This window comes from Staurois parvus, unplaced genomic scaffold (genome assembly GCF_062004578.1).
Source record: "Staurois parvus isolate SC_StPar_1 unplaced genomic scaffold, SC_StPar_1.0 ptg001320l, whole genome shotgun sequence".
In the NCBI taxonomy this organism is placed as follows: domain Eukaryota; kingdom Metazoa; phylum Chordata; class Amphibia; order Anura; family Ranidae; genus Staurois; species Staurois parvus.
In genome coordinates, this window is record NW_028319116.1 from 81,830 (window position 1) to 107,164 (window position 25,335).

The 25,335-nt window shown below is 46.7% G+C and overlaps 1 protein-coding gene across 1 annotated transcript in view; it reads right to left on the reverse strand.

Annotated features, from left to right (window-relative positions):
- Positions 1-6,835: 6,835 nt before the first annotated feature.
- MRPS18A (mitochondrial ribosomal protein S18A) overlaps positions 6,836-25,335 on the reverse strand; it is a 28,610-nt gene continuing 10,110 nt past the window's right edge. Inside the window, exons 3-6 of the mRNA XM_089661169.1 lie at positions 13,808-13,912; positions 10,593-10,716; positions 8,492-8,561; positions 6,836-7,017 (exon numbers count right to left, since the gene is read on the reverse strand). Coding sequence (XP_089517295.1) covers positions 6,873-7,017; positions 8,492-8,561; positions 10,593-10,716; positions 13,808-13,912 — 444 coding nt within the window. The 3' untranslated portion in view covers positions 6,836-6,872. The remainder of the gene's footprint in view (positions 7,018-8,491; positions 8,562-10,592; positions 10,717-13,807; positions 13,913-25,335) is intronic.

Consider the following 25,335-nt stretch of genomic DNA (forward strand, 5'->3'; position numbering starts at 1 on the left):
GTCCTCTTTATTGCTTCCTTTGTGTGAAATCACTGGTGGACCTGCCAGCCCCTCTGCTTTCCTATTTAAGACTGACCACACTAGGTATGAGAGCACAGCGTGGTCAGTTCTCTAGCTATGCTGGGAACTCAGCCTGCTCTCCTCCAATGATCAGTCTTCTCTGGACCCCCCTCCCCAAACATCCATTCACTGGGAAGACCAATGTGCTGCTGGTTTTCCTCCCCCAGCTCTTATGCAGCTGAGAACAGAGGGAATGTGATCACTTATTAAAAAAAAAAAAGAAAAAAAAGAAAAAAAAAAAAGGTATTTATAATGTTTTATTATATCCATACATAATGTTTTCTATTTTAAACTGAATGGGTTGTTTTACAAGGTGAGGGTGCTGGGAACTCAGCCTGCTCTCCTCCAATGATCAGTCTTGTCTGGACACCCCCCCCAAACATCCATTCACTGGGAAGACCAATGGGCTGCTGGTTTTCCTCCCCCAGCTCTTATGCAGCTGAGAACAATGGGAATGTGATCACTTATAAAAAAAAAAAAAAAAAGTATTTATAATGTTTTATTATATCCATACATAATGTTTTCGATTTTAAACTGAATGGATTGTTTTACAAGGTGAGGGTTTCCATGTACTTTAAGTCTCAGTTCACACTAGCTTTGTCAGCCGGCGTCAGACAGGCGTTTGGGAATTCTCAAACGCATTGAAAATTCTGCACATGGCAGCACATAGTGCTGTTCACACTGAAGTGTTAGTGTCGCAAAACTGATAACTTGTGTGGAGTCAGGAGGAGTTGAAGCCTCCCATTCAAGTCTACGGTGCCTCTCCTCACCTGGCAGGCGTTTGCGGTGCGTTAATACCATTTAAGTTCATTATAGGAGTTTGTGGTGCGGTTTTAATGCTTGGCAAACGCCTATCAACCGCCTCAAAACCGCGCATTGGGCATTTTGGGAGCATTTGAGGAGCGTTAAAAACGCTTCCCAAACGCCTGTCAAACGCTATAGGGGGCGTTAGAGTTAGAAATAAAGCCAAGTGTGAACGAGCCCTAAAGGATAAGTTCACTTTTTGTAACACGTTACAGCCATATGCAGAGTGTAACATGTTACAAACATACCACCCCCTCTAGCTGTCACAATTTTTTTTAAAACGGACACATCCGCGTCATTCATGATGTCCTGTGAATGAATAAACTACAAGTACCGCCAGCCTTTGCGGCTGTTGGCTTGTAGTTCTCCATGAACTGCCACAGTGCTGAGGAGGGCCATGGTAGTTCGTTGATTCTTCCTGTCAGTATATCTGCTTGACTGTACATCCCATACGGGAAAGCAGATATAATGACAGGTCTGCAGGAGACCTACATGGCACCAGCAATCAGCAGATCGCAGGCGCAATGCTTTAGATCAGTGGTTCTCAACCTTCCTAATGCCGTGACCCTTTAATACAGTTCCTCATGTTGTGGTGACCCCCCCCCCCCAACCATAAAATTATTTTCGTTGCTACTTCATAACTGTAATTTTGCTATTATGAATCGTAATGTAAATATCTGATATGCGGGATGTATTTTTATTGTTATAATTTGAACATAATTAAAGCATAGTGATTAATCACAAAAACATTATGTAATTATATATTGTGAAATATTTTTATCACCCCCATAAAAATACATCTGCCCCCAATAATGATTACCCCACCCTATAATGACCTATCGCTCCCATAAAAATACATCTGCCCCCAATAATGATGATTACCCCACCCCCCTCTATAATGACCTATCACCACCATAAAAATACATCTGCCCTTAATAATAATGATTACCCCACCCCCCTCTATAATGACCGATCACCCCCATAAAAATACATCTGTCCCCTAATAATGATTACCCCACCCCCCCCTCTATAATGACCTATCACCCCCATAAAAATACATCTGCCCCCAATAATGATTACCCCACCCTATAATGACCTATCGCCCCCATAAAAATACATCTGCCCCCAATAATGATGATTACCCCACCCCCCTCTATAATGACCTATCACCCCCATAAAAATACATCTGCCCCCAATAATAATGATTACCCCACCCCCCTCTATAATGACCTATCACCTCCATAAAAATACATCTGTCCCCAATAATGATAGCCCCCCCCCTCTATAATGATCTATCACCCCCATAAAAATACATCTGCCCCAATAATGATTACCCCCCCCCCCCAAATAATCTGCCCCTCATCCCTATAAAAATGCCCCCCCAAATGATAGTTTGTCTGCCCTTCTCCCCCTCTATAATAATGTATCACCCCCATAAATTATATATCTGCCTCCCATAATAATTTATCTGGGGTGGGGTACAATGAGAGCCCCCCCACTTGTACGATGGGGTAGGTACTAACCTGGATCTGCCCCCTGATCTTGTTAAGTGATCCGGGCATGACATTGGCCACGTTCAGGCAGTTCATGGGGTCGGCCGGTCGGGTCGTTCAGGGCGGGAAACTTCAGAATGATCGGAGCGGCGGGAGATCTCCGCACAAATCCTCCGCTTCAAACAGCTGCGCGCGTTCCGGCACAAAACCCAACCAATCAGGGACGGACCGGTCTACCAATCAGCGAAGGCAGAGGGAGTTAAATCCCCCTACCCGGAGAGAGGGGGGCGTGCCCAGGTGTGATTGACACGTGTCTTGACAGCGGTGTCTCGGTTCCTAAGACCATCGGAAATATGTGTTTTCCGATGGTCTTAGGAGACCCCTGTGAAAGGGTCGTTTGACCCCCAAAGGGGTCGTGACCCACAGGTTGAGAACCGCTGCTGTAGAGGCTCCAGAAACAAAATATAATAAATGCACTTTTTTTTTTTACCTGAAAAAAAATGTGCAATTATTTTTTTTAAAAAAGTGAACTTCTCCTTTAGGGCTCATGTACACGGGGCGTTTGGAAAACTCTTCTGAACGATGGAAACTGCTGGAAAATGTAGGTTAAAAAAAATGTTAGTTTAGCCACGTTTGCATACCACGTTTATGCATGTTTTTAACAGCTAACCTCAGGAGACCCTCCCAAATGCCCAGAATGCACTGAAAATGAGTAAATAATGAACTATTTCAGACATTTTGAGAGAAATAGAGAGAGCAGAAGCAGAGAGAGCAGTATGTGTTGAGATGACCGGTCTTTTCTGGTTGTATTCACTATGGATCCCATCATGAGCATAATGCGGCGCGTTCTACCATTGTTTTCCTTCACGTGAAACCTGGAGCTGACTGCGCTGGTGTACCGGGTCCATTTGAATACATGGAAAACGCTTCGCATGCATTTCTGATGATGAAAAAAGGTTCTGGACAGCATCTGGATATGGAACAGTTACAAAAAGGTTCTAAACGCAAACGCTTATAAACACGGTTAACCACGTTTACAAGCGTTTGAAACAGCGGTAAAATCTACTCCTGAACGCAAGTTTGGTGCATTAAAAAAAACAACTGTAACCTCAACTGCCTGTAAAGGATGATGTGTACATGGAGACATAGGAGGACATTAGGGGGAGTTCAGGGGCTGCTGGAAAAAAATGCTGAACAGATCCTGAACGTCAGTTTATTAGCTGCAGTGTACATGGGGCCCTAAAGCGGACTTCCGTCAGGCTGAATCGTCACAACACGTTCCCTAAAGATGAAGATACAGTTCATGAGTAAATCTGCAGTTATAAGACATTTTGCTTCATAGAAATACGTGATCAATCCAGAGATACTTCATCAGCCTCTATTTATCAATAAACTTTATTCTTCCTACAAATTCTGTGTAATTTTCTAAGAGTACCTGTCACTCACACACAAGCCTGTTTTTGGTGGAAATGATATTTCTACATGGCAAATAATTTCCTATCAGGTGTAGTAGAGTAATAGAAATCCAACAGACCCGACAGTCATGACATGCATGCTGCTGATTCTGTGTCATTGAATCACTCATTGAAAGGGGTGTGTTCAATATAATAGCAGTGTGGAGTTCTATTAGTGAGGTCATTCATTCTTTGAAAAACAGGTGGCAATTATTGCCCTTATTTAAGGAAGGAAGGCAGCAAATGTTGTACATGGTGGTTACAGTGCATTTCTCTCTGAAATTCTGAGGAAAATGGGTCGTTCCAGACATTGTTCAGAAGAACAGCGTACCTTGATTAAAAAGTTGATTGGAGGGGAAAACATATAAAGAAGTGCAGAAAATGATCGGCTGCTCAGCTAAAATGATGGCAAATGCTTTAAAATGGCAACCAAAACCTGAAAGACGTGGAAGAAAGCGAAAAACTACCATTGGAATGGATAGAAGAATAGCCAAAATGGGGCGGACTCAGCCAACAATCAGCTCCAGGAAGAGGAAAGAAGGTGTGACGTTCCCTGTGAGGACTGTTACAATTAGAAGACGCCGATGTGAAGCCAAGCTATCTGCAAGAAGTCCCCGCAAAGTCCCACTGTTGGGAAAAAGACGTGTGCTGAAGAGGTTACAATCTGCCAAAGAGCACATTGACCGGCCTAAAGAGAAATGGCGCAACATTTTGTGGACTGATGGAAGTAAGATTGTTCTTTTTGGGTCTAGTGGGCGGAGACAGTTTGTCAGACGACCCCCAAACACTGAATTCAAGCCACAGTACACTGTGAAGACCGTGAAGCATGGTGGTGCAAGCATCATGATATGGGGATGTTTCTCATACTACGGTGTGGGGCCTAACACAATTGTTTGTGTATATATATATATGGGGGATATGTATATACAAATAATCCCTATAACTAATCAATCATTCTATATAGTGTATGGTCCCCAAAACTTGGGCCGACTGTAGTGACCCTGGACAAATCTTGTCTCATTGTTATTCTATTCTAAGTGAAGCTGCCCCTAATTACGTGTGATTAACACTTACAACATGCAAATAAAATATAAATAGATAGGCGCTACATTTGCCCAAAAAATAAACTTCACCGATCCCACCCATGCCCACCCTGTCCACCGATCCCACCCTATCCACCGATCCCACCCACGTCCACCCTATCCACCGATCCCACCCACGTCCACCCTATCCACCGATCCCACCCACGTCCACCCTATCCACCGATCCCACCCACGCCCACCCTATCCACCGATCCCACCCACGCCCACCCTATCCACAGGTCCGCCCCACGCCCACCCTGTACACAGGTCCGCCCCACGCCCACCCTGTACACAGGTCCGCCCCACGCCCACCCTATCCACAGGTCCGCCCACCCTATCCACAGGTCCGCCCCACGCCCACCCTATCCACAGGTCCGCCCCACGCCCACCCTATCCACAGGTCCGCCCCACGCCCACCCTATCCACAGATCCGCCCCAAGCCCACCCTATCCACAGATCCGCCCCAAGCCCACCCTATCCACAGATCCGCCCCATGCCCACCCTATCCACAGATTTGCCCCATGCCCACCCTATCCATAGATTTGCCCCGTGCCACCCTATCTTCAGATCTGCAAACCTTATGTATAGTTCTACAATGCATATGTAACATCTACAGATCCGCCCCATGCCCACCCTATCCACAGATCCGCCCAAAGCCCACCCTATCCACAGATCCGCCCAAAGCCCACCCATGTCCACCCTATCCACCGATCCCACCCATGTCCACCCTATCCACCGATCCCACCCATGTCCACCCTATCCACAGATCCCACCCATGTCCACCCTATCCACAGATCCCACCCATGTCCACCCTATCCACAGATCCCACCCATGTCCACCCTATCCACAGATCCCACCCATGTCCATCCTATCCACAGATCCCACCCATGTTCATCCTATCCACAGATCCCACCCATGTTCATCCTATCCACAGATCCCACCCATGTTTATCGTATCCACAGATCCCACCCATGTTCATCCTATCCACAGATCCCACCCATGTCCATCCTATCCACAGATCCATCCCATGTCCATCCTATCCACAGATCCATCCCATGTCCATCCTATCCACAGATCCCACCCATGTCCATCCTATCTACAGATCCCACCCATGTCCACCCTATCCACAGATCCCACCCATGTCCACCCTATCCACAGATCCCACCCATGTCCACCCTATCCACAGATCCCACCCATGTCCACCCTATCTACAGATCCCACCCATGTCCACCCTATCTACAGATCCCACAGATCCCACCCATGTCCACCCTATCCACAGATCCCACCCATGTCCACCCTATCCACAGATCCCACCCATGTCCACCCTATCCACAGATCCCACCCATGTCCACCCTATCCACAGATCCCACCCATGTCCACCCTATCCACAGATCCCACCCATGTCCACCCTATCCACAGATCCCACCCATGTCCACCCTATCCACAGATCCATCCCATGTTCATCCTATCCACAGATCCCACCCATGTCCATCCTATCCACAGATCCCACCCATGTCCACCCTATCTACAGATCCCACCCATGTCCACCCTATCTACAGATCCCACCCATGTCCACCCTATCTACAGATCCCACCCGTGTCCACCCTATCTACAGATCCCACCCATGTTCATCCTATGTACAGATCCCACCCATGTTCATCCTATGTACAGATCCCACCCATGTCCACCCTATCTACAGATCCCACCCATGTCCACCCTATCTACAGATCCCACCCATGTCCACCCTATCTACAGATCCCACCCATGTTCATCCTATGTACAGATCCCACCCATGTTCATCCTATGTACAGATCCCACCCATGTTCATCCTATGTACAGATCCCACCCATGTTCATCCTATGTACAGATCCCACCTATGTTCATCCTATGTACAGATCCCACCCATGTTCATCCTATGTACAATAAAGATCTACAAGAAGCATTTAAGGAAAAGAAAGACATTTATTTGATATGATAGTTCATTGTCTGTACAAGAGAGCTTTTTTACTGTAGCGCACATTATCCTTCATGATGGGGTCCCCAACTGGCATTTTCACTTTGCACCACTTAAGTCCTTTCTTGAGGATTGGCCGAGCGCTGGACACAGACCAACGAGTCAGATACCTGCAGGGAAAGCAGCCATATAGACATTATATCAGTGTGATGGGCGAGGATGGTAAAAGACCAAGAGCAGGGGCATAGGACCGGGCAAATAAACTAACTGCATAATGAAACAGCTACTTATGCAGAGATAATCTTTAGTAAAGAAATATAACAAAATTATCTCCTCACAAATAAACCTGGACAGAGACGTAGAGGGGAGATGAAGAGGAGGGCTGAGAAAGGGGATATAGAGGAGGAGGATAGAGAGGAGGAGGATAGAGAGGAGGGGTAGGGAAGAGGGACCAGAAAAACTGACCTAATCCAATGTTAAGAGGAAATCATACTAGAGAAATAGTACGGTTTGTCTGCAAGTATCTTAAAAATTAAAGGCACAAAACAGTGTGAAGTGACAATAAAAAAGAAACAGTACAGTGAATGTGTGTGGAACTATTAGCCAACCTTCCATCCTTTATGCTGCGTGAGGACCGGAGAGGGCCTGTCCCCGCTGCGAGAGGACCGGAGAGGGTCTGCCCCCCCTGCGTGAGGCCAGAGACCAGAGGCCCTGCCCCGCTGCGCGTGGACCAGAGGCCCTGCCCCGCTGCGCGTGGACCAGAGGCCCTGCCCCGCTGCGCGTGGACCAGAGGCCCTGCCCCGCTGCGCGTGGACCAGAGGCCCTGCCCCGCTGCGCGTGGACCAGAGGCCCTGCCCCGCTATGCGAGGGCCAGCGACCCTGCCCCGCTATGCGAGGGCCAGCGACCCTGCCCCGCTATGCGAGGGCCAGCGACCCTGCCCCGCTATGCGAGGGCCAGCGACCCTGCCCCGCTATGCGAGGGCCAGCGACCCTGCCCCGCTATGCGAGGGCCAGCGACCCTGCCCCGCTATGCGAGGGCCAGCGACCCTGCCCCGCTATGCGAGGGCCAGCGACCCTGCCCCGCTATGCGAGGGCCAGCGACCCTGCCCCGCTATGCGAGGACCAGAGACCCTGCCCCGCTATGCGAGGACCAGAGACCCTGCCCCTCTATGCGAGGACCAGAGATCCTGCCCCGCTATGCGAGGACCAGCGACCCTGCCCCGCTATGCGAGGACCAGCGACCCTGCCCCGCTATGCGAGGACCAGCGACCCTGCCCCGCTATGTGAAGACCAGAGATCCTGCCCTGCTATGTGAGGACCAGAGACCCTGCCCCGCTATGCGAAGACCAGAGACCCAGCCCCGCTATGCGAGGACCAGAGATCCTGCCCTGCTATGTGAGGACCACAGACCCTGCCCCCGCAATGTGAGGACCACAGACCCTGCCACCGCTTTGAACTGAAAACAGTCTTATTCGCTCAGCTTCTATATTATGGCTACAGGAAATGGGACAGGGCAGAGTGGGGTCACCCTATAGAGTTGGAGGGGACAGAGATTATCGCCCCCGTTACAGATTTAGTCAAGCCTATTCCCACTACGACAAAATAAATACAGCTTTCATCTGGATACCCCGAGTTGTGGCTCACCTGTTTAGCTGGAATTTTGGCTTGGGCACAACTCCTTCTGGAAGTATGGGCCTGTGGTTTGGCAAAAGGCCTGCAGATAGAAAAAATATTACTGTGATCACTTGACAGATATCAATTACTCAGAAAGGCATTATGCCAATCACCTCCTCCATGTATAACCTCATAAAGGAGAGGGAGCTTGTCACCACGAATGGAAGGGACACTCCTGACCTTCAAAATCCATGAACATTATTATGAAGTTGACTCTCTTTTGTGGCTATAACAGCCTACACCTTCCGTGGAAGGGTTTTCACAAGATCTTCCTGAAGTGTTTTTTGTCTCTGCCCCTCCCACATGGCCATAATAAAAGTGGTGATAGTGGTGGTAGGGGTAATGGTAGAGATGGTGGTAGTGGTAGTAATGGGAATGGTAGTGGTGGTGGTAGTGAGAATGGTAGCGATGGTGGTAGTGGTGATGGTGGTGGTAGTGGGAATGGGAATAGCAGCGATGGTGGTAGTGGTGATGGTAGTGGGAGTAGTAGCGATGGTAGTAGTGGTGATGGTGGTGGTAGTGGGAATGGTAGCGATGGTGGTAATGGTGATGGTGGTGGTAGTGGGAATGGGAATAGCAGCGATGGTGGTAGTGGTGATGGTAGTGGGAGTAGTAGCGATGGTAGTAGTGGTGATGGTGGTGGTAGTGGGAATGGTAGTGAGAATGGTAGCGATGGTGGTAGTGGTGATGGTGGTGGTAGCGGGAATGGTAGCGATGGTGGTAATGGTGATGGTGGTGGTAGTGGGAATGGGAATAGCAGCGATGGTGGTAGTGGTGATGGTAGTGGGAGTAGTAGCGATGGTAGTAGTGGTGATGGTGGTGGTAGTGGGAATGGTAGTGGTGGTGGTAGTGAGAATGGTAGCGATGGTAGTAGTGGTGATGGTGGTGGTAGTGGGAATGGTAGCGATGGTGGTAATGGTGATGGTGGTGGTAGTGGGAATGGGAATAGCAGCGATGGTGGTAGTGGTGATGGTAGTGGGAGTAGTAGCGATGGTAGTAGTGGTGATGGTGGTGGTAGTGGGAATGGTAACAATAATGGTAGTGATCGTGGTAGTAGTGGGAATGGTAGCGATGGTGGTAGTGGTGATGGTGGGAACGGTAGCGATGGTGGTAGTGGTAGTGATGGTGGCAGTGGTGATCATGGTGGTAGTAGGAATGGTAGCAGTAATGATAGTGATGGTGGCAGTGGTAATGGTAGTGATGGTGGTAGTGGTGATGGTGGTGGTAGTGATGGTGGCAGTGGTAGTGGTGATGGTGGTAGTAATGGTAATGATGGTGGTAGTGGTAATGGTAGTGATGGTGGCAGTGGTAATGGTAGTGATGGTGATGGTGGTAGTGATGGTGGTGGTAGTGATGGTGGCAGTGGTAGTGATAGTGGTGATGGTGGTAGTGATGGTAATGATGGTGGCAGTGGTAATGGTAGTGATGGTGGCAGTGGTAATGGTAGTGATGGTGGCAGTGGTAATGGTAGTGGCAATGGTAGTGTTAATGGTAGTGATGGTGGCAGTGGTAGTGATGGTGGCGGCAGTGGTAGTGATGGTGGTGGCAGTGGTAGTGATGGTGGCGGCAGTGGTAGTGATGGTGGTGGCAGTGGTAGTGATGGTGGTGGCAGTGGTGATGATGGTAGTGATGGTGGTGGCAGTGGTGATGATGGTAGTGATGGTGGTGGCAGTGGTGATGATGGTAGTGGTGATGATGGTAGTGATGGTGGTGGTAGTGGTAATGGTAGTAATGATGGTAGTAGTAGTGGTCAGATGATTGCATCAGTCAGACAGAAAATGAAATTCTAGTATGTAAATCTCATCAATTAGGATATAAACACCCAGCATAATTCCATCTCTCACATTCTACATGGAGGAGGCTTTTAAACACTTACAAAGACAGATTGCCACATGGAGGAAATTTAGTTTGTTCAGATTCTTTTGCACCCCACCCTACTGTCAACCACGCAGTGTTTTCTTCATAAAGCTGGCCATCAACTTATACAGGACATAAGACACAGACTGGTGACGACTCAAATATTTCTGTCCTCCAACCCCCCACAGAGAGCAGTAGTTGGCTCAGTTCTTACCCGCTCGATGGGCCATCTTAACACACGCCTCTACTTTCTTGTGTTCCTCCGAACACAGGCCCGTCACTTTGCGCGCGATCATCCCACCATCTGATCGGATGAACTGACTGAGGACAAGAACGTCCTGTAGAGAAGACAACCATAAAACATCCATGAGATGGGATTGTACTTTTTTTGTTGTTGAACTTGTGGTGAACTGGATGGACTTTTGTCTTTTTTCAGCCAGACTAACTATGTAACTATGTATGTAACATTTCATATCCAAAACTCTCCTGACCCTCAGATGTCGGTTTGGTATACAATGGATATTTTAGGACATTTCACTTGCAAACTACCATTCTACCTCATTCTTCTGTATAACCTCCCTCATCCATCTACTGTAAGAGGACCAGATAGGGAAATTGCTGTATGGGGTTGATACCTATATCTATAGTGTTCAGTAGATGAATTATATTTTTAGCTCCCAGGCTTTATAAAGGGGTTTCTCCACATTTTACAGCGTGCCAAGCTGTGTTTCTATCAGATTGTTGCAAACAATAAAACAGTAGAGAAAACAAAACAGAGTAATGAAGCGATGGTATGAAGGGGGGGAAGCCCTATATAAGAGATCTCTAAGAACTATCTTTCAGAAAATAGTCGATATTGGAAAATGTAATCATTTTAGGGCCAATTCACACCAATGTGTTAATCTTCATTTTAGCGGAGCTGTACAAACGCAGATCAACAGAAGGACATCTGAAAAACAATCATTTCCCATGTGTCCTATTCACGTCACAATGCTGCATTGCGCTAAAATGCAATGTATGCATTTTAGCACAACGCAACGGATGTAAGCGGATGTCAACGCAATGCACAGGATATCCTGTGAAAATTAAGTATGCTTTAACCTCCCTAGCGGTCTGATGATGTCCATATTTCTGTGCTCAAAGCGGTACATTTTTTTGCATGGAAATATGTTGTTTTTTTATTGTAGGTCTGTAATTTTTAGGAATAACTCACTGAAATCTGTCCGAACAAGAGTCTAGTAAACATCCCGGGGAGGATAAAATTTGGAACACTAAATCATAAATTATAATATAATAATCATAAAAAATAATAATATAATAATAATACATTTAATTCAATAATATAATCAAACCAAAAACACTGAAATGTGAAATAGAGCGCCAAGTTCGCACGTCGCTGAGCAAAGTCGCAGAATCGTTTTCAGTGTCTGATGAGGAATTTCCCCCACCAATCATTATCACTCAATTCTGCAAGTGGTTCTGATTTACTATCGCTGTTCTCTAGCCGGTCTAAAACCGATTGTGACCTAAAGGGACGCTTTTTGGACGCGATGGACGTTTCCCAGTTTCCAGGCAGAAAGAACAGTAAAAATGCAGGCAGGGCGCCAGACAAAGCACTCGGGACACAATGTATGTGAAATGGTTTGATACAGGAATGTTATACTATGTGATTTTAGTGTATTTAGTGAATGTCACTTTTAAAATTTTTGAATTTCCCGCCAGTTCCGTCCCCCGTACGTCCTGACACTCTCAGGCAACGGAACCCGGAAGAGAGATGCCGGCATCGGCCGGAGGACATTGCCGGGGACACTGCAGGGGGGACATCGCGGGAGCGCAGGACAAGGTAAGTGCAGAAGGGATCCCGGAGCAACGCTGCAGTGTATTCCCAAGTGTAGCTCGGGGGGGGTTACCGTTTTTGGTACTGAAGTGACCCCGAGCTACACTCGGGTATACCGCCAGGGGGGTTAATGCACACTAAAATGCATGTCAAGGGATGTCAGCGTGCGACTGAAATGTATATCCATTTTCCGTACATTTTAGCACAAGTCGGTGTGAATCGGCCCTTACTCAAAACCATGGATACATGAAGTACATCAAAGGGACAGCTCCTCTTTAACCACTTCCAGTCTGGACATTTTCGCCCCCTTCCTGTCCAGGCCAATTTTCGAGACAAATAAAACTGTATTTTGGTGGTATTTATTCACCACTGGGATTTTTATTTTTTTGCTATATAAATGAAAAAGTCCAAAAATGTTGAAAAAAAAAAAAAAAGTGTTTTTCCTTATAACATTTTGCAAATCAATAATATTTCTTTGTAAATCTCGGCCAAAATGTATTCAGTTATCTTTTTAGTTAAAAAAAAAAACAAAAACAAATTAGTTTATAAACAAAAATTATAATTTTTCAAAAATATTTTTTACATTTTTTATTTATTTTTTTATATTATTATTTATGTTTTAACATACCCTAGCAGTACAATGTCACCATGGTGACTCTGTACTACTTGTGGGGGGTGATGAAGATTTTCTTTTTTTAACACTGATTGCTTTTTCACCCATAAAGGCTGTAAAAGCAATAATTTCTCCTTCTCTCTGGCTGCATTCCTGCAGCCATTGAGAAATACTGTGAGAGCTGTGATTGGTCACAGCTCGTCACATGGTACAAGGCTGTTGTGAATAGCCCTGTACCATGTGACCTCTGTGATCATTCACAGATTTCACACGTAGTAAGCAATGATGTCAGAAGTGAAATGAAATGTGCCTGAAATGTGCAGCTCTGAAACACGGACCGTGTGACTCAAAAAAAGAACCAAAAACGCAATCACGTTTTTGAGTCACATGTCCATGTTTCACAACTCCATGAATAGCGTCAGGCACCCAAAAAGTGCATCAAAAATGTGTTTTTCTTACTTTTTTCAATAAAGCGGTGTGAAAGGGGCCCTTAAATTAAAAAAAATAATAATATCCAATTGTGGGAGGGGGAAGAGACGGGGCCATATGACAGAGGGGCTGACATGTCACTGATATGAAAAGGAAGCTGACACTGCCCGCTCAGCAAGACATTCCACCCTCAGGTCTCCTGCCCATAACCAAGATGGCTGCGGCGCTTCTCGTTTCCAGGGAAACCGGCTGAAGGGGAACACGACATCTTGCTTACTACTCTTCATGTGATCACCGATCGGCCAATCAGTGATCACATGATCCGGACCTCACACAGAGGTCCTGTACAGCGATCGGTGTTCTGCTGTGTCGCACCGGATTGCGGTGCCGCATGCTCCTAGGGAGCGCGCACAGGCAGGGGATGCGGGAGGACGTTTATAAACGGCCACCCACCCCTGCACTGCTTCCGTCTGGTCGTTTATGTACATGGGCCGGACGGGAGGTGGTTAAAGGGAACTCCTAGCACACAGCAGTCTTGTGACGATCTTACCATGTAGTCGTATTTATGTTTGAGGTTCCAGCGGCAGATCGGACATTGACCGGAGGGATTTGGAGGACACATGGTTGGTTTGTCTTCTACAATACGTCCTTCAAGCTACAAAACAGAGGAGAGTTTCTATACGTTGTGAAGATGTGATCAGAAATGGATTATATACTGTACTGTGCAAAAGGTTTATCAGGTGTGAAAAAATGCTGTAAATGAAGAATGCTTTCAGAAATAGAAATGTTTATAGTTTATTTTTAGCAATTAACAAAATGAAAAGTAATTGAATACAAATCCAAATCAAATCAATATTGGGTGTGACCCCCCCCCCCGAGCTCTGATGAAGAAAGGACCCCCTTCGAAGCGCATCAACCATTCTTTGAGAGTCTGCCTTCGTACTGGTTTTGCACTTTTAGTGTTCCTTTGAGGATCGTATACGCTGGTTTTACTTCTGTGCTTGCGAGTATATCTCTCAATTTAATAAAATCACATTTATGGGGCAGCACAGTGGCTCAATGGTTAGCACTTCCACCTGGCAGTACTAGAGTCGTTGGTTCGAATCCCAGCCACGGCACCACCTGCCTGGAGTTTGCATGTTCTCCCTGTGCCTTCGTGGGTTTCCTCTGGGTACTCCCGTTTCCTCCCACACTCCAAAGACATGCTGGAAGGTCAATTGGCTTCTGTCTAAATTGTCCCTAGTATGTGTATGTATGAATGTGAGTTAGGGACCTTAGATTGTACGCCCCTTGAGGGTTAGGGACCTTAGATTGTACGCTCCTCGGGGGCGGAGACTGATGTGAATGTACAATATATATGTAAAGCGCTGCGGAGATTGATGGCGCTATATAAGTACCTGAAATAAATACATTTTATTGAGGTAATGCACAAGGTTGGTGCGCTTTTTGATTCACTTTGCAGTACTTGCTGGGCTTCTCCAGCCTTGTTTAGAGCCGCACAACCTTTTATGCATTGGTGAACGAAAATTTTCACAAGTTCCTTTTCCATCTATCCACCCTTGCTCAGGGTCCTAGAGGAGGTGTTCTTTCTGTTTCTACCCCCCCCCCCCCCCCCCTTTGCCTTCTTCTAGGTACTCTTGCACAGTTTTTGAAGAATCTCAGCAGGTAGATTATGCCAAATATCTTGGAAAGCTAACCACAGATCTGCTGTGGTACCCAATACGCCACCTACAGCCAACCAGGCCAAGGGTATGCAGTCTGTATCTCAAACAAAAATCTGGCTCAACAAAACTAAATATATTATTATACAGGATTTATGGCGCCAACTGTTTGCTCAGCGCTTTACAATATAACGGGAGACAATACAGCAACAATACAGTTCAATACAAGAGGGTTAGGAGGGCCCTGATCCTGGGAGCTTACAATCTAGGAGGGAGGGGCTAGTGGTACAAAAGGTAGTAACTGTGGGGGATGGACTGGTAGGAGGAGTAGAAGATTCCATTATTAGCTGAGGGCAGGATAGGCTTCCCTGAAGAGAGAGGTTTTCAGAGATCGCCTAAAAGTGAGCAGAGTAGGCGATAGTCTGATAAATTGGGGTAGAGAGTTCCAGAGGATGGGGGAAGCTCTGGAAAAGTCCTGGAGAAGAGCATGGGAGGAGGAGACAAGGGAGCTAGAGAGCAGGAGGTCAAATATATATGTTGTGACTGTAATTGCTTCACCACTGCGTCCATTCTATTTATCACTAGGCCTTTGATCCACCACTACACTCCAAGCCCAACGCCATCAGGTCCTGTTTGTGCCCTTTTCATGCCCTTGACCAGTGTTTCTCAACCTTTTTTCAGTCAAGGCACCCTTTCAAATGACAGACAGTCCCGAGGCACCCTTTAAAATGATGGACAGTCCCGAGACACCTTTTAAAATTACGGACAGTCCCGAGGCACCCTTTAAAATGATGGACAGTCCCAAAACACCCTTTAAAATTACGGACAGTCCCGAGACACCCTTTAAAATTACGGACAGTCCCGAGACACCCTTTGAAATTACGGACAGTCCCGAGACACCTTTTGAAATTACGGACAGTCCCGAGGCACCTTTTAAAATTACGGACAGTCCCGAGGCACCCTTTAAAATTACGGACAGTCCCGTGGCACCCTTTAAAATTACGGACAGTCCCGAGACACCCTTTAAAATGATGGACAGTCCCGAGGCACCCTTTAAAATGATGGACAGTCCCGAGGCACCCTTTAAAATTACGGACAGTCCCGAGGCACCCTTTAAAATTACGGACAGTCCCGAGGCACCCTTTAAAATTACGGACAGTCCCGAGGCACCCTTTAAAATTACGGACAGTCCCGAGGCACCCTTTAAAATTACGGACAGTCCCGAGGCACCCTTTAAAATTACGGACAGTCCCGAGACACCCTTTAAAATTATGGACAGTCCCGAGGCACCCTTTAAAATTACGGACAGTCCCGAGACACCCTTTAAAATGATGGACAGTCCCGAGACACCCTTTAAAATGATGGACAGTCCTGAGGCACCCTTTAAAATGATGGACAGTCCTGAGGCACCCTTTAAAATTATGGACAGTCCCGAGGCACCCTTTAAAATTATGGACAGTCCCGAGGCACCCTTTAAAATTATGGACAGTACTGAGGCACCCTTTGAAATTACGGACAGTCCCGAGGCACCCCCTCTAAATTTACGGACAGTCCCGAGCCACCTTTTAAAATTACAGACAGTCCCGAGGCACCCTTTCACTGGGCAGACCCCATGTAATGTCAGTTGGCCTCTTTCTGCATCATTTCTGCACCAAGGTGGGGGCAAGGCTTGACAAGCAGGTGGTTGGATGACATAGGGCATCATTCAACCTGGAGGAGGAACAACACCACATTGCTGGATCTGGAGTCTGGGAAGGGGGATCAGATAAGTATAAAAGCTCAAGCTACTGGGGATCCATACTTTTTTTTTTGTTACCCAATCTGGACTTGGGCTTTGATCTACGACTCCAATGACTTGCAGCTCACACAGGACTATCCTTCCTCTTCCAGAAGGTAAAGTGAGTAGTGGAAGAGCAAACAAAAAGACAAGTATACGCTACTGGGCAAAGCACAGGTTCACTTTAAAACTCCACACTTTTCTGGTCTGGAGAAGTAAAATGTTATCTTTGTGTTTTCGGCAAAACTTCCACAAACACCACCATGCAGATGGAGCGAGGGAATAAAATCACATGCCTTGGACTAGGAATCTAGAGCAAAAACAAAAGCCAGGAGGTCCAACATTTCAATTAGCACCCACAAAAAATAAATGTAGTCATGGAAGCCACTTCTGAGAAAGCAATCCAAGATTCAACATCCAAGGGGGAAGTGGAATCAGAATTGGGCCACACTTAGGTCATAGGTCTGGCAAGCCAGAGGTCCAACATTTCAATTAGCACCCACAAAAATAACAATGTAGTCATGGAAGCCTCTTCTGAGAAAGCACCCCTGGATCCAAGGGGGAAATGGAATCAGAATTGGGCCACACTTAGATCATAGGTCCAGAAAGCCAGTCAATCAAGCCAGAGGTCCAACATTTTAATTAGCACCCACAAAAATAACTATGTAGTCATGGAAGCCTCATCTGAAAAAGCACCCCTGGATCCCACATCCAAGCAGGAAATGGAATCCGAATTGGGCCACACTTAGGTCATAGGTCCGGCAAGCCAGTCAATCAAGCCAGAGGTCCAACATTTCAATTAGCACCCTCAAAAATAACTATGTAGTCATGGAAGCCACTTCTGAGAAAGCATTAAAAGATCCAACATCCAAGGGGGAAAGAGAATCAGAATTGGGCCACACTTAGATCATAGGTCCGGCAAGCCAGTCAATCAAGCCAGAGGTCCAACATTTTAATTAGCACCCACAAAAATAACTATGTAGTCATGGAAGCCACTTCTGAGAAAGCATTGCAAGATCCAACATCCAAGGGGGAAATTAAATCAGAATTTGGCCACACTTAGGTCATAGGTCTGGCAAGCCAGAGGTCCAACATTTCAATTAGCACCCACAAAAATAACAATGTAGTCATGGAAGCCTCTTCTGAGAAAGCACCCCTGGATCCAATGGGTAAATGGAATCAGAATTGGGCCACACTTAGATCATAGGTCCGGGCAAGCCAGTCAATCAAGCCAGAGGTCCAACATTTTAATTAGCACCCACAAAAATAACTATGTAGTCATGGAAGCCTCTTCCGAGAAAGCACCCCTGGATCCAATGGGTAAATGGAATCAGAATTGGGCCACACTTAGGTCACAGGCCCGGCAGCAGCTCCTGTCTCTGCTATGCCATCACCTCACATGGACCAGCACAGGATGAGTGGCTGGTCTCCTTAGCTCTCAGTACATGAGCCTCATCTTGGGACCCAGCCAGAACCTCATATGCAAACAGTTTATTCATATATAGATAATACGTCTTGCATCTTTTAATGTGTATACACAATTGAAATCTGATTTACTGCACCGCTAAATGTGAGGAATTCAATGTCTGGCCAATAAAAGAGAACTTCAGACACTCACAAGTTAAGCGAGAGCGGGCATATCGAGACAAATAAAAGATGAAATAGATTTTATTGGCGTGAACACAGCAGTCTAATAGACCTGATTTCACTGCGTCGCCGTCCAATTTCTCATCTGATGCATTCTGAAAAGAGCGATGGTTATGTAACTCAGTACAGCCGTCCAAAAAGAGGTCCTTCAGAGTGTGTTGTGGCTTCGGCTTCCATAAATAGGCACAACTGTATGATATTTTTACATAAAAAGAAAAAAAAAATTCACCGTTACCACAACTTAGGAAAATAAAGAAAATTCCCATAACAAGAACCTAAAGATAGAAACATTGTACCCCAGGATGTTTAAGGTGTCATTAAAAAGATGTATGAGCAATAAAAAAAAAAAAAAAAAAAAAATCAATTTTATTTGTAATGTAAATATAAAACTGTTCATAAAATGTATGCCCTTATAAGGGCGTTATGTTATCAATGTTGTAACTAAATTTGAACTTTGTTGACAGTATAACACCCCGAGGAGAACACATACTTTATAGAGGTTTATAAATTTACATTTACCCACTTGAGCTCCGGAAAGGTTTACCCCCCTTCATGATAAGGCCAATTTTTTTGCTATTCAGCGCTGAGCTACTTTAACTGGCAATTGCGCAATCATGCAACATCGTACCCAAATTAAATTTATATCATTTTTTTCAACACAAATATAGTTTTGTTTTTTGTTATTGCCGCTGGGTTTTTAATTTTTATTATATAAATGAAAAAAAGACCAAAACTTTTGGGGAAACATAACCCTATATTTTCTACTTTCTGTTATACAACCTAGCCAATAAAAAAACATTTTTTTCTAAGTTTAGGCCACAATGTACACTAACTGCCTAATTGATACGGACATCACTACTGTAGTGACAAGAATACAGTGATTGGTGCTAATACTGTACAATGTCACCTCACTAATGACAGTGGCTAGAAAGGGGTTACCATCTAGGGGCATTTAGGCTAAGTTCACATCTGTGCGGGTGGTGCCGCTGCGGATCCGCACAAAAAAAGGACACTGCTAAGCTGTAGAAATTTTTCCAAGCATGGGGTGGCCAGTGGTGGCAGCGAGGGGCGGGGTTTTTTCAGCACCTGTATTGGTGTTTTTTTTTTTCATATCGGCCATCGGCTGAAAGGGGTGTTTTCGGCCGAATCGTTTCGGCCACCGAAATTTCGGTGCATCCCTAATAATAACACCATGGCCATGAATACAGAATTGCCCCCTTGTTGTTATAACATCCTCTACTATCCTGGGAAGCCTTTCTACAAGATTTTGGAGGGTGCCTGTGGAAATTTGTGTCCACTTGTGAGAGGTCAGGTACTGATGTTGGGTGAGAAGACCTGGTTCACCATCTGCATTCCAATTCGACCCAAAGGTGTTCAGTAGGGTCAGGGCTCTGTACAGGGAAAACAAGTTCCTCCACACTAAACTGGTCAAACCATGTTTTTATGGGGCTTGCTTACTACACAGGGGCACAGTCATGATGGAACAGGGAAGGGTCTTCACCAAACTGTTACCTCAAGACTGGAAGAGCCCAATTGTCTAAAATGTCATTGGACAACATCTGTGGAAATTTGTGCCCACTTGAGAGTTCAGGTACTGATGTTGGATGAGAAGACCTGGCTCACAATCAAAGATGTTCAGTAGGATTGAGGTTAGGGTTCTGTACAGGACACTCACGTTCCTCCAAACCATGTCTTTATGAAGCTGGCTTTGTACACAGGGACACAGTCATGGCGGAGAAGAAAAGAGCTAACTCCAAACTGTTACCACAAGCTTGGAAGAACACAATTGTCTACATTGTCTTTGTATGATGGAGTATTAACAGGACTGGAAACACTTGATAAATACTTTTGAAGGATAAACACAAACCTATGGTCATATAATGCAGGTGTGAGGGTCAGATGTCCTCAATCATTTGGCCTTATAGTGTAGATCAGTGGTTCCCAACCTCAGTTCTCAAGTACCCGGAACAGGCCATGTTTAAGATAAAATAGTCATCATAAATACTAAGCCCTTACCATTAAATTTAAAGCACCTGTGCAAGGTGAAGAAAATCCTGAAAACATGACCCGCTGAAGCTTGAGGACTACAGACTTGCTTGGGTCCATCTCCAAAAGCACTCAAAGTATGGAGCACAGGTGCAGCCAACACCAAAGAGGCCTTCAGTTAGAGAGGCTGTAAATGGAGAAAGCAACGGCTTGGTTGCTGATGGAGCTGGCAAGGGTTTCAATCTGGATTATATTCGAAGAGCCAGTTTTTACGAAGGCCTCACGAACATGGGTGCCAAGACCCGTAGTCCATGAATAGGGTGAGTGCTAATGTGGCTGGAGCCAAGCGTGGGCAGCGCATTCAAATTTATGAGGATGAAGGAGCACAGGACAGCAGGTGTGAACCCCCGATTTTTGTTCCCCTGTGACACCAACAAGAGGCCAACCAGTGAAGAACCACAACTCCTGGAGAGCCCTGCAGTTTGCTGGCACTTGTAGTTTCTCCCAAACAGGAAAGCTGCAGGTTGGTGCAAAGGTTGGTCCTCTCGCCACCCACAATGCTCTGAATCTGAACATAGGCCTCATTATGTGGCTTTACAGGGCAACTATTCCGTGCGACTCGGGTGTGTCCGGCCTTTATCTTCCATTATCTAATTTGTTCCTGTTAGTAGCGGACTGTGCCAGGGAGACACTCTCCTCCACCGTGACGATGGAGAGCACACGTGAGGTCTGAACGGAATTCTGATGGCGAAGGAGGCACTTTGATGTTCTGTAATAGGAAACATTCAGCTGAGCCGCTGTGTGGGAGCCGAGGAGATGGAGAGGGAACGCCAATTCCCACATTAAATCTCATTTCATACAATGCTTTTTGTTTGATCAACTTACACTACTTCTATGACTACTTCTGCTCCACGAATTACAGTAGGACTGTCTCTTGGTGGCCATTTTATCAATTTCTTTGCCAGATGGAAGCAAATCCCGAACGGAGAATTATATCAGATGTATGAGAATGTTCAGCATCGGTTTAAAGTAGATTTCCGGGCTAATTCTAACCAGTCTTAAAAGCGGAGCTCCACCCAAAAGGGGAAGTTCCACTTTAAGGACTGCTCCCCCCCTCCCCATTAAGGATTGGCACCTTTGGAGGGGGGGGGAGCGGGTACCCGAATTTGACAGGTACCCTCTCCCACTTCCGGTCCGATCACCTAGGCCAGGGGTAGGTAACCTGCGGCTCTCCAGCTGTTGCAGGACTACAAGTTCCATCATGCCTCTGCAAGTCATATCTGTAACTGTCAGTTTTGTAATGTTGCAATGCCTCATGGGAAATGTAGTTCCACAACAGCTAGAGAGCCGCAGGTTGCCTACCCCTGGCCTAGGAGATCGTAAGCGGAAGGTGTCTTCCCCTCCCTCCCTGTAGTCTTTTGGGACACGTGACAGGTCCCAGAAGACTACAGGACCATTCAAGAAGCGCAGAGCTACTCGCGCATGCGCAGTGAGTACCCGGCTGTGAAGCCGCAAGCAGTCACAGCCGGGTGCCAACACTGAAGATGCCGGCCTCCAGGTATACAGGACGGCCGGTGAAACGGGCTGCGGGGGACAAACCAAGGGACAGGTAAGTGGTTGTTTTTTAAAAGTCAGCAGCTACAGTTTTTGTAGCTGCTGACTTTTATTTTTTAACAGCGTGAGTGGAACTCCGCTTTAAGAATGTCCCCTTCCCCCTCCTAACACCTCTGCTGACTAACCTGTGTAAAAAAAAAAAAAAAAAAAAAAAAAAAGATGTACATACTTACCTATTTTCAGATTGTTCATTCAAGAGATCCCCCGTGTCAGGCCACAGTGGCTGCAGGGGAGAGCACTCTGACAAAGCCTGGAGTGGTGACATCACTCATAGGCTCCCATGTCCCGTCCGTTGTCGGAGCGCACTCCTCTCCCCTGCAGCCAATGCTGACTGACACAGGATGGATCACTTGACCAGACTAGGGCGGGCCAAAAATAGGTAAGTATACAGATCCTTCTTTCACAGGTTAGACAGCACGTGTGTTAGGAGGCGGGTGGGAGCCTTAATAGTCTAGTTAGGTTCAGCCCGGAGTTCTACTTTAAAATCTGGAGCTGAACTCCTGTAATATCTCACAGCCCGGTAAGTATATGTAATGTATTACAGCCTGAGCTATGGCCATATGTGGAAGCTGGCAACTGAGAACATCACGTTTTCCGAAGAAGAAGTGAGGTTACAGTGTTCTCTAAAGCCAAAACTTTTTTTTCTCCTTTTTGATGAAGTGTTGAGGGGTCACAACCCTCTGTCGGATTTTTTTTTTTTTTTTTGCTGTTTGTGTCCCCACTGGGGAGACCCAACCTGTTTGTCTGTGATGGGACATACAAAACTTTACAGTTGTCACCAGAAGAGGGGAAAAAGGAGAAATCCTCCTTAGATAGAAGGTGGCAAGTGGGCAGGGGCGGACTGACAACTCATGGGGCCCCCGGGCAATAGGGGATCATGGGGCCCCTGTGTCCTTGCCCAAACTCAAAAAAGCCTATGAACAAGGTACCAGGGGCATCTTATGGGGCCTCCTACTGACCCCAGGCCCTCGGGCAGTGCCCAAGTTTCCAAATGGTCAGTCCGCCCCTGCGAGTAGGTGACCCTGCATCCCTATAAATCGAAAATATAGAGATTAAAAATGTGGGATTTTCAAGGTGCAAAAATACAATAGAAAACATGTATTAAAATTTTTTTTACAATTTTTATTAATCACTTTATTAAAAAAAATGAATTGTTTTTACAGTATTGCATTCTTTTTTTTTATAAAGTGACTAATAAAACTTGTAAAACATTTTTTTAATATAAGTTTTCTATTGTATTTTTGCACTTTGAAAATCCCACATTTTTCAGCTCTATATTTTCGAGAAATCCTCCTTGTTCCAGTGACAGCTAACAAAGGAATTCCACTCATTTTAGGAGATTGTAAAGATTAAAAAAAATAAATAAATAAAAAACAAAACCACACGTTATACTTACCTGCTCTGTGCAATTGTTTTGCACAGAGCAACTTCGATTCTCCTCTTCTTGAGTTCCCCGCCAACGCTCCTGGCTCCTTCCCCCTGCCATGTGCCCCCATAGCAAGCTGCTTGCTCTGGAGCACTCGTGCATGCTCGCTCCCAATCCACCTCTGTGTCCATAAAGCACAGAGCACGGCTCAGCTCCGCCCCGAATCCTCCTCACTGGCTGTGATTGACAGAAGCAGGAGCCAATGGCTTCTGCTACTGTCTCAGAGCCAATGAAGAGGGAGAGTGTCCGGACAGCTGCTGCTCTCGTTCACATCCCTGGATTGAGATGGGGCTCAGGTAAGTATTAGGGGTAAAGGGCTGCACAGAGGTTTTGTTTTTTTTTTTCAGCTTTTGGAACCACTTTAAGTTATGTTATGTCTTTGCTATACATACACTTAAAGTGGTTTTTAAATCTAAACATTTTTTACCATAATGCATTCTCTGCATGAAGGTTAAAAAAAACCTCATTAACCATCCTACCCCCATCCCTAAACACTTACCTGGCTCCGCATCACAGCTCCAGTGCTCTCTCCTCTCCATCACGGCTCCCTTCACTTCCTGCTTCCATAGTAGAAACCGAGGGCAGCGCAGCCATAGACTCCCGCTCACCTCGAACTCCTGTCAGGAGGGAGTGGGGATGCAGCTTACTGACACCGACAGAGTGCGCTACTCTTGTGGTAGGTTCTCCCCCACCCAGCGGATCCAGTGTCCTGCCAAGATCCTCTTCTCAGCAGTCAATGCTTGGGTCCCACGCCGCCATGCTTGTGTGTGACATCATCAGGAATCCTTCCGGCTCTTCCATGTTCAGCCACTGGGCCTCCCAATAACAAGCCCCTAGGCCTGCCCCCCTCCTCCTCTGTGAATAAAACACTAAGGCCTCCTGGGATAGGTGATGTACTTATCCCAGGAGGGACAGCGGACACATGGTTTGCCTAGGTCGGGGGTCTCTAAACTTTCTAAACAAAGGGCCAGTTTACTGTGCTTTAGAATTTAGTAACAAGTGGGAGTAGAAAATGAAATTAGTGGGAGGAACGGCGCCCCACCACTGGTGTCAGTGGGAGGAACGGCGCCCCACCACTGGTGTCAGTGGGAGGAACGGCGCCCCACCACTGGTGTCAGTGGGAGGAACGGCGCCCCACCACTGGTGTCAGTGGGAGGAACGGCGCCCCACCACTGGTGTCAGTGGGAGGAACGGCGCCCCACCACTGGTGTCAGTGGGAGGAACGGCGCCCCACCACTGGTGTCAGTGGGAGGACCGGCGCCCCACCACTGGTGTCAGTGGGAGGAACGGCGCCCCACCACTGGTGTCAGTGGGAGGAACGGCGCCCCACCACTGGTGTCAGTGGGTGGAACGGTGCCCCACCACTGGTGTCAGTGGGAGGAATAGAGCCCCACCGCTGGTGTCAGTGGGAGGAACGGCGCCCCACCGCTGGTGTCAGTGGGTGGAACGGCGCCCCACCGCTGGTGTAAGTGGGTGGAACGGCGCCCCATCACTGGTGTCAGTGGGAGGAATAGAGCCCCATCACTGGTGTCAGTGGGAGGAATAGTGCCCCATCACTGGTGTCAGTGGGAGGAATAATGCCCCATCATTGGTGGAAGTGGGAGGAATAGGGCTCCATCACTGGTGTCAGTGGGAGGAATAGTGTCCCATCACTGGTGTCAGTGGGAGGAATAATGCCCCATCATTGGTGTCAGTGGGAGGAATAGTGTCCCATCACTGGTGTCAGTGGGAGGAATAGGGCCACATCACTGCTGCCAGATACCTGTCCTGGAGTTGGGTAATGGGTATAGGTATCAGGTCCAGTAGAAGACATTAACCCCACCTTCCTGCACCTCATCCAAGCCCAGTCCTGAGTGGGGACACATTCAATTCCCTCATGATGTTCTTGTAGCTCGGGGGTGGGGATGTAGTCTCCAGTAGGCCTGGTTTCATATGCACAATTCACTACCACTATGTCCTCATCAATA